This window comes from Nerophis lumbriciformis, linkage group LG11 (assembly GCF_033978685.3).
Source record: "Nerophis lumbriciformis linkage group LG11, RoL_Nlum_v2.1, whole genome shotgun sequence".
In the NCBI taxonomy this organism is placed as follows: Eukaryota; Metazoa; Chordata; class Actinopteri; order Syngnathiformes; family Syngnathidae; genus Nerophis; species Nerophis lumbriciformis.
The window spans coordinates 19,612,870-19,622,687 of record NC_084558.2 but is presented as its reverse complement, the minus strand read 5'-3'; the positions used below and the strand labels follow the sequence as shown (position 1 = coordinate 19,622,687).

The 9,818-nt window shown below is 36.7% G+C and overlaps 1 protein-coding gene across 1 annotated transcript; it reads left to right on the top strand.

Moving 5' to 3' along the window:
• Positions 1-999: 999 nt before the first annotated feature.
• On the top strand, positions 1,000-8,952 carry adoa (2-aminoethanethiol (cysteamine) dioxygenase a). The gene is made up of 2 exons (XM_061967122.2): positions 1,000-1,587; positions 6,370-8,952. Exons 1-2 carry the CDS (start codon positions 1,255-1,257, stop codon positions 6,829-6,831), a joined length of 795 nt encoding a protein of 264 aa, XP_061823106.1. The 5' UTR covers positions 1,000-1,254; the 3' UTR covers positions 6,832-8,952.
• Positions 8,953-9,818: the final 866 nt, after the last annotated feature.

The following is a 9,818-nucleotide window of genomic DNA, read 5'->3' as shown; positions in this document are numbered from 1 at the left end:
ATACACCCCCCACTCCCCCATCTCTCGAATTCTGAGGTCTCAAGGTTGGCAAGTATGCCCTAACCCTAACCAAATAACTCTAAATTAAGTCTTTATTACTTAGAATATGTTCCCCTAGTGTCCAAATAACTCTAAATTAAGTCTTTATTACTTAGAATATGTTCCCCTAGTGTCCAAATAACTCTAAATTAAGTCTTTATTACTTAGAATATGTTCCCCTAGTGTCCAAATAACTCTAAATTAAGTCTTTATTACTTAGAATATGTTCCCCTAGTGTCCAAATAACTCTAAATGAAGTCTTTATTACTTAGAATATGTTCCCCTAGTGTCCAAATAACTCTAAATTAAGTCTTTATTACTTAGAATATGTTCCCCTAGTGTCCAAATAACTCTAAATTAAGTCTTTGTTACTTAGAATACCGGTATGTTCCCCATACTAAAGTGTTACCAAAAACATATAACTTTGTTTTGAATTTGAAAAAAAAAAAAAACATTTTATTTTTCACTAAAGAAGGGTTCGATGAATGCGAATATGAAACTTGTGGGGTTCGGTACCTCCAATAAGGTTAAGAACCACTGGTCTAAAATAAATCAAATGTAATGGTCACTGTATATCCAACTTGTTTCAGTCGTATCCCCTCTGAATATCATGTCACTATTCATTGCCTTTATACTGAAATGTGACCAAGCGACAGGAAAGGAACGTCAAGAAAAAAAAGATGTTTGAGTTCAATGTCCTGTATGCCCTTCCTCTTTGCATTGGGCAGTCGTTCTTAGGGATTGTGGGATATGTAGTCTATATGGATATACTATAAGTCTGTATTTGAATGTTTAAATACAGTTCACATGGTATTGGATGGTGACGTGTTATGTACTTAGTGATATTGCAAGAATGTTCGATAAAAGTACGTGATGATTATTATATTTGTATGACGCCACTAGAATATATGTGTATAAAATTCATTATCCCATGATGCTTTGCTTCTGTTGCGCAGTCTCTGTGAGCTCAGAGAACCTAGAAGAGAGTGGAAAATGACAAGAGGACGGGTAATGTCTGAGGATGAAATTCGGCTTAATCACCACAAAAAACATGTTTTTCACCTGAAGCCTGGTATTTTATTCTCAAGAACGTGGACCTACATGCCCCGGGAAACTTTTCTTGGCATCTAATAATCTGTAAGGCAGTCGACGGGATTTTATTTGCGGCGGAAAAGGTGCAGCTTGATCCGTTAAGTTTTACCCCCCCTTCACAGAATGCCGCGAAACAACAAAACTCCTCTCATTCAGAAGATAGCAAAGCAAGCTTTTATGACCTTTAAATGTTTGAAATATCCGAGCAACGGAGATGATACAAACTTTGCCGAAAAACAGGCTGAACTGAACTCCTTAGTGACCGCTATCAGGGCAGCGGATCTCAAAATCGCTCCCCAGGAATCCAAAGTGACATCCGGTACAGCGGAGCAGCAGCCCCCGGTGAGCTACATGCACATCTGCGAGACGGAGATGTTCAGCATGGGGGTGTTCCTGCTCAGGACCGGAGCCTCCATACCGCTCCACGACCACCCGGGCATGAACGGGATGCTCAAGGTTTTTAAGGATCCTCTTGTTTTGATGCTGTTTGCTATTAATTGTTTCAATATGGAAAACAATTGCACACAAACGTAGCCGGAACGTACGTTTCTAATGGCTCGATATAACCCACTGAATTGTTTTTACAATGCAGATAAAAGCCAAAAGGCAGTTCAAAGTTTCATAGAAGCAGGGCCCTTGTTTTTTTTGGCCCTCCCTAAATAAAAAAAAGGTTCTACACTTTTTTTTAATCTTCATTTTTATACTTTATATAATGAACTTTAAACAGATCGGATCAATGTTTTGTACTGAAACTTAATTCATGGGAAATTAAAAACAAAGTGCAAAATAACTAAACCTTTTAAGGTTGTCAAGCGATTTAAAAATGTAATTAATTTTGTTCATATTTAACTCAAAGTTAATCATGATTAATAGCAGATATATATACTTTTTCATCATTAATGAATATTACCCTAGTCCAGGGGTAGGGAACCTATGGCCCGCGAGCCAAATGTGGCTCTTTTGATGACTGCATCTGGCTTTCGGATAAATCTTAGCCGACGTTGCTTAACACAATGAGTAATGAATAATTCCGCTGGAAATCACAGTGTTAAAAATAACGTTCAAAATATAAAACATTCTCATGCATTTTAATCCATCCATCCATCCATCCGTTTTCTACCACACCTGTTCAAGGTTGCGGGTTGCTCAGCCAATCCCAGCTGTCCTTCGGGGTACAGGAGGGTCACATTAATGGTAAGTATTTTATTTATTATTGGTTAGCTTTAGAATAACATTGTGACTAAAAAGAATAAGAGACTTATTATACTCTGGCAACACTAAACTTGTCCCTAGTGTGTGAATGTGAGTGTGAATGTTGTCTGTCTATCTGTGTTGGCCCTGTGATGAGGTGGCGACTTGTCCAGGGTGTACCCCGCCTTCCGCCCGAATGCAGCTGGGATAGGCTCCTGCACCTCCCGCAACCCCAAAAGAGACAAGCGGTAGAAAATGGATGGATGGATTATACTCTAAAAATGTTGGTCTTACTCAAAAATGCACGCATTTATTTGTATTCATTGTTAAACAAATATTATTTGGCTCTCACGGAAATACATTTTACAATATACTTTCATGGCTCTCTCAGCCAAAAAGGTTCCTGACCCCTGCCCTAGACAAATATATTTTTAACACTGTTAATTTGATTGAATGAAATGTTTTTTGTTTTTTTTAAACATTTAGCCTTCTTTAAACAGCCCAACACAAAAAGGACATAAATACGCTTTTTTAATGACAGTAAAAAAAAACACCTGAAGTGCGTTGGTGTCTTGCCAGATTTTGTATTTTGTAGGAATACAAAATTTGTATTCCTGCTGTAGGACAACTTGCATTTAGAGGAGAGGAGCTACACCATATTCAGACACCAGTTTCAGGCATTAATAACACAAAATGTGGATTGTTACGATCATGGTTTGATTGTTAAAGATGTTTGGTAATGTAATCTATGATATTTCTGAATAAATGCTTTTGATATTCTGTACATGTTGTTGTACAAGTTAATGGTATTCATACCTCTACATGACAATGTTTTAACTTTCTCTGGTGATAACAATTTAATAATCAGCCTGCTAAACAATAGACCATTTTTTATTTTGTTGTGTAGTTAGACCGTATGTAACGCGTGGCACCGTTGTTATGGAGCCAGAAGTATGTGATTGGTGTCTTGACGGCGTGTAAGTCTCCGATTAAAAAGTGACTCTAGACTTCCTGTTCCTTTCTGCTGAGCTTGAATGTCATCTTACTAAAGCAGTTACAGTTACAATCTACATTTTATGTTACTAATACATTAAAAACTAATCTAAACATGGAAGTGAAGCTCGACCTACTGTACCTCTCTGAATGCAAGTTTGGCAGCAAGCTGTTGCTCCAATTTGACATCTCACGGCGATCGTGGATTTAAAAAAAAAAAAGTCTTGTTTTGATGGGAGAACAACTTGCAAATGCTTTTGACCTGATATTTCCATAACATACCATTTTATTTGTCCATTTCTGCTCGCTATATTCCCCGCTTGTGGCTCATCAGTAAATAGTGAAAGCATCCACACTTTCTCAGACTAAGGAATGGCCCGAGTGTCTGAAAGGACGCGGGCACAATAATATTGCGTCAATAACATTAGTGTCGTTAAAGGAACTTACAGTTAACTTCTTAATATTACGTTACCTTTGACAGCCGTACTTTAAACATAATTTTACATATTTTAAAGTTGTACTGATTTATAAACACAGTACTTCTGCTTACAAGCCCCGTACTAACGCAGCAGAATGGGAATGTTAAGGTATATTTGCCATTATATTCTTATTAGTGTTGTCAAATTAAAATATTTTAATCAGATTAATCACACTTTGGAATTTCGAATAATCATGATTAAGCTGAGGTAGGCTCCAGCACCCCCCGCGACCCCAAAAGGAACAAGCGGTAGAAAATGGATGGATGGATGCTTAATCACAGGTTAGTACTCACTTGCATTATTTAAATTAACTTAAAAAAGAACCCCAACATTTTGATTGAAGTGCAATTTTATTGTCACCATTTCATATTGGAACATTTTTAAAATGTTTTACATAAATGTTCATCATTTATTGGCTCAAAACCGTCCACAGTCCCGTCTGCGTTTATTTTAGAGTGAAAAAGTCAATGTCTCCTCACTAACTGGCCTGACCTGATTGCTGATTGTACACACTTTTTTTTTTTAAATTTTGCCTATCATTCACAATCATTATAAAAGACGGCTGTTTTTTTTTTTTTTTAATGTACGGTATTCTAAATAGTAAATAAAGGTCTGCATACAATGGAGCCTATGGAAGTCACTCTATTCTGCCTATAAAACCCTTAATTAAACATCCAAACACTGCCATTAAGGTTTTATATACATGATGTAAGTATATATGTAATGTAGTAACAGGCACATTAACAATATTTAATATTTACGTATTTTTATAATTTTAAGCAAAAGCGGCACATTAATTTCAAAAACGCACCACAGCCTTCGCTTTTTGCCCAACTCCATCACTGATTATTACTCACTGCAGACTTTATTAACACCAACAAACATAATAAAACATCACTTACTGTACAATGTCTGTTGTCATTAGGATGCCGATTGCTAGGATGTTCATATATTCCCAAATTAGATGAAGAATGACTCGTAATTCTCGCGAAGAAAATGGGGGGTGGAACTGAGCGTTTTCGTGTGATTATCGTCATTTCCGGTTCTAAAGTTTGATGAGCAGGGAAATTAGGAAACAGCTGATTAGTCGATCATGACAACATTGGCACACAAGCTTGTGATCGCGTCGCCGCTATAAATAGTTTGTCTGCATTAGCGCTTATAATAACAATATCACTAATATTTGGTTAATATTCAAGTCTCGAAATGTAAGTGGAGTATTGTTGGCACTTTTTAGATGTTTTTTTATTGGGGTTATATGAGCGAAATAGAGAACTTCCCATTGGCTCCGCTTTTTTTGTCCTGTTCAGGGTCCCAGGGGGGTGATGGAGCATTTAAAAAAAACACATTCGTCGTCACGTCTTTTGTAATGATTGTGAACCAAGAAAAAGTGCTGTTCCACTTTAAGGTAACCAACCGCGGCTATGGTAGAGAAGCATGTACAATTAAAATACATTGCAGGATTAATCTATGTGTATATATGATTTATGGGATGACATTTTGTGATTAATAAACTGTATCTTAAGTATTTTTAACTTCTTTATTATTGCTACTGAAGCGGCTATGGCAGGGGTCGGCAACCCAAAATGTTGAACAATACAAAAACAATACAAAAACAAATCTGTCTGGAGCCGCAAAAAATTAAAAGCCATATTACATACAGATAGTGTGTCATGAGATATAAATTTAATTAAGAGGACTTAAAGGAAACTAAATGACCTCAAATATAGCTACAAATGAGGCATAATGATGCAATATGTACATATAGCTAGCCTAAATAGCATGTTAGCATCGATTAGCTTGCAGTCACGCAGTGACCAAATATGTCTGATTAGCACTCCACACAAGTCAATAACATCAACAAAACTCACCTTTCATGCACAACATTAAAGGTTTGGTGGACAAAATGAGACAGAAAAAGAAGTGGCATAAAACACGTCCTAGAAAGTCAGAGAAAGTTATACATGTAAACAAACTACGGTGAGTTCAAGGACCGCCAAAATGAGTAGGACAAAACGGCGCTCGCCAAATACTCGAATCAGTGAAGCGTGTTTAATATAAACAGTGTGCTTTGTAACAATTAGGGAGGCTTGTGTCATGTTTGTCCTCCTACAGAAACTATATCAAAACAAAAAATAGATTTTTTTCCCCTCATCTTTTTCCATTTTTCATAAATTTTTTAAAAAGCTCCAGAGAGCCACAATGGCGGCGCTAAAGAGCCGCGGGTTGCTGACCCCTGGGCTATGGTAAAGAAGCATGTACAATTAAAATAAATTGCAGGATTAATCTGTGTATACATGATTAATGGGATGACTTTTTGTGATTAATAAACCATATTTTAAGTATTTTTAACTTCCCTATTATTGCTAGTGATCAATTAGCCCCTGTTTTACATATTTGTATTTGACAGTGTCAATGCAGTAAAATTCTGCTATTCTCACAGCGGTACAGGAACTTTTTACTATAGATTCTCGCACAAAATTAGAGAATTGTCTGTTTTGGTCCGTTTAAAATTAAAAAGCATCTCTGAAATGTATTGGAAAAAGTTTTTAAATGTGTTTCTTCTCTTGTTAAGGTCATATATGGAAAGGTGAGCATCAGGTGCTTTGACAAAGTAGAAAGTGGTCACCCCGTCAGTGCTGCCCCACCGCGGTTTGATCCCCCTCTGCCTCCAAACCAAAACGATTCTCTGCGATGCGCTGTGCTTCGCTCAGTAGCTGAGTACTCTGAGACCAGCGGACCTTGCCTCCTTACACCTCAACGGGATAATCTCCACCAGGTGGATGCTGTGGACGGACCAGCTGCATTCCTGGATATCCTGGCACCGCCATACGACCCAGATGCTGGACGGGACTGTCACTATTACAGAGTTCTGCAAATCCAGGTTGACCCTGCAGGAACAGGCGAAAAGGGTAACCAGGACCAACAGGAAGAGAAGGAGGGGAAGGAAAATGAGATGTGGCTTTTAGAAGTCTCTCAGCCAGAGGACTTCTGGTGTGGAGGAGAACCTTACCCGGGTCCTGTAGTTTCTGTGTGAAACCTCGGACCATTGGAACTATAGCAGTACTACAAACTAAAAAATACCGTCCGTAACCTACTCCCCGAAAGCAGAAATTCAACCGAACTTCCTCAAGTAAAACAAGTGGTGTAGAAAAAGTATTGCAAATATGCTATTTCTGCTTGGAGACTGTATTGCCGTGTACACACATGAATGTAATCAGCCAACTAGACGTTTGACATGATCTCAGAAAATATCAGTGAATGCTGACACATGTGATAGAGGAAAACATGCCAAACGTTTTATGGCTTACACTAATTGAGGACTGTAACACCACTGAACACCAAATAATTAGAAGTATTTCTTTATTTTAATGCGACCAGCAGCCAGCCATATATAAAAAGACTGGTTAGTAACAATCAAATATCAAACCAAAGAAGCAATTGCAGTGGTGTTTCTCAGGAACAGACACAAACAGACATTACTGGCTCATTGTGATCATGGCGTTGATGTGCCAACACTTGTTGAACTAATACTGGAAGTGGAACTTGTCACACAGTCTGCATCTTAACATATACAATGACATTTAGCACAACTCAATACTCAAATGTGTATTCTTGTATTTGTGTAGTCTTTACACAGTAGCATGAGTGTGGCAGCATTTACACAATTATACTTGCCTGCCTGTTCATACTGTCTTTTGCCTGTAAAGGCATTTTAAACAGCAATGTATGTTTTTTTTGCAAAAGTCTTCATCACACCTTTCTAATGCACATAATGTACTGGATGTTTTCTTGTGTCATAATGATAATATTGATTTGAGAGAGCTCATTTTGTGTGGATGAATATTGTTTTTTAGTATAGAGGCACACATATTAGTCTATCACTAAACGTCTTTAAAATTCCACATTGTAAATACCCAGTAAAGTAAAGCTTAAAACGAGTCTGGACTTGTTGGATTATTATTGGCTCTTTAAAAGCTATCAGGGAAGGTTTTTTTTTTGGTATTATACCTGCAGTTTTTTACTGTTACACAATGTGATATTGTCATTTTGATGCTTTCTCATGTCTGCTTTGTGTAGTCAAAATGTGACAAGGAATAGTAACTATAGCTTTCTAACATGTAGTGATTTCCTCTACCAGTCTGCTTAATTACTCTGGTCATTTGTAAGACAGAAGTTATGTGAGACTGTCAACCTCTAAAAGAGCTGACCACAGAGATGACACTATATTTCATATGATACGTATATGATTTCATAAAGACATTTTAAGTATTGTTTTCTTTGGGAAAACGTTGTAACTTCATAGTACAAACATCCCTGATAATAGCAAGCTGCTTGGGGGGGCTGTCATGCCTCATGAAAATGTAGGAGCTATTTACTTATTTTTAGTCATTGACTAATCTTATTTTTAACACAAATAATTACATTTTTCTATTCTAGTTCAAAAATATTACATTTGAGATAACTATTTCAATAAGACATTTTGGTTTCCCCCACATAGAACAATTTGTTTAAAGATTCTGCAGCATCCCAAGGTTGCTTAATTTAGGAAGTGCAAGTTGAATAATGCTTTTTTTCAGAATAAAATACTTATTTCTATTTCAAAAGTGCTGCTAATTTCTAGATATATTAATTTATTTAAGATGTCTTATCAAGTAAAATTATCTCTCCGTGCAGCTGAGTATTTTCACTAGTTTTTGGTATTTTTTTGCAGTGTACACGTTATACGTTATCATTAAAACTAAAAACCATAACTTCCAAACCTCATCTTTTCCCCAGGAAACTCCTCGGTTTAGTCTTTTGTTCTTAGTGTCTTCCCGTTCCCACATTTTTTCTCCGCATTCTTCCCTAAAAAAAAAAAACACAGCCGAGAGTGTTTTGGTCAACTCATCCTCTGCAACAGTCAGAAAAAAATCAAAACACATCTTGCAGCTTGTAAAAAGTTTGGCCTTCAAAATAAAACCACGCCAGTTAAACACACCACTGCAAGTGACAATGATGCATGTCATGTGATTCAATCAAATCAAATCACGTGACAGAGATGGATAGCCATGTAGACATCACCAAAAAACATCTGTGAACACAGCTTTACATGTTTGGCTGCAATAAGACATTTTTACTGAGAAAACCAAACCCCAAGATTGTGTACTTTATAATTGTATTTTACACTATACCGACTTCAGTTCGTCTTCATTTCAGTCCTTGGTCCAACTCAGGACTAACAATAGTAAATAAAAACAATTCATATTGTTCAATGTGAATGGGATCTCTCTGTGATGTTATGAGGCCTTACAATACGTACATCCAACAACGCTGCAGCCTTGCTTAGCTTTTGTCTTTGAGTCCTTGAAGTCACTTGGCAAGAAAACACTGTCAAGTCATGGGCGTAGAAAGTTTGTGTGTGTGTGGTGGTCTTGCTTTGTAATGTCACAATATGTCCAAAAAACCAAACGGCGAGCTGAAAGACACATTTTCTGACATAGGCTGCTCACAAAACAATGACAACACGGCCAAAACGAGCTGAAAAAATATAAAAGACTAAATTTAGTGAAATTATCTGTCTATGCTGTTAGTTAATTTGAAGTAATCAGACATCCTCAATTAAGATTTGTATATCTAGAAATTCCCCGCAACCCCAAAAAAGGGACAAGCGGTAGAAAATGGATGGATGGATGGATATCTAGAAATTAAGCAGGACTTTTAAGTTACAAAAAAGTATTTTATTCTGAAAACAAGCATTATTCAACTTGCAGTTCTTAAATTAAGCATGTTGCAGAACCTTTAAACAATATTTTATAATTGGGGAAAACCCAAATATCTTGTTTAAATAATTATTTTCTCGATTTTAACATTTTTAAACTAGAATAGACAATATAGAATTATTTATGCTAAAATCGAGATTATGATGTAAAGTTGTCTGTTAAAGATAAGCAAATAGCTCCCTAAAACTAGGGACATTTTGAGAAAAAAATGTTTAATCTTGGCAAGTGGCAAAACATATGCAGTGTAGTTGTGTAATTTCAC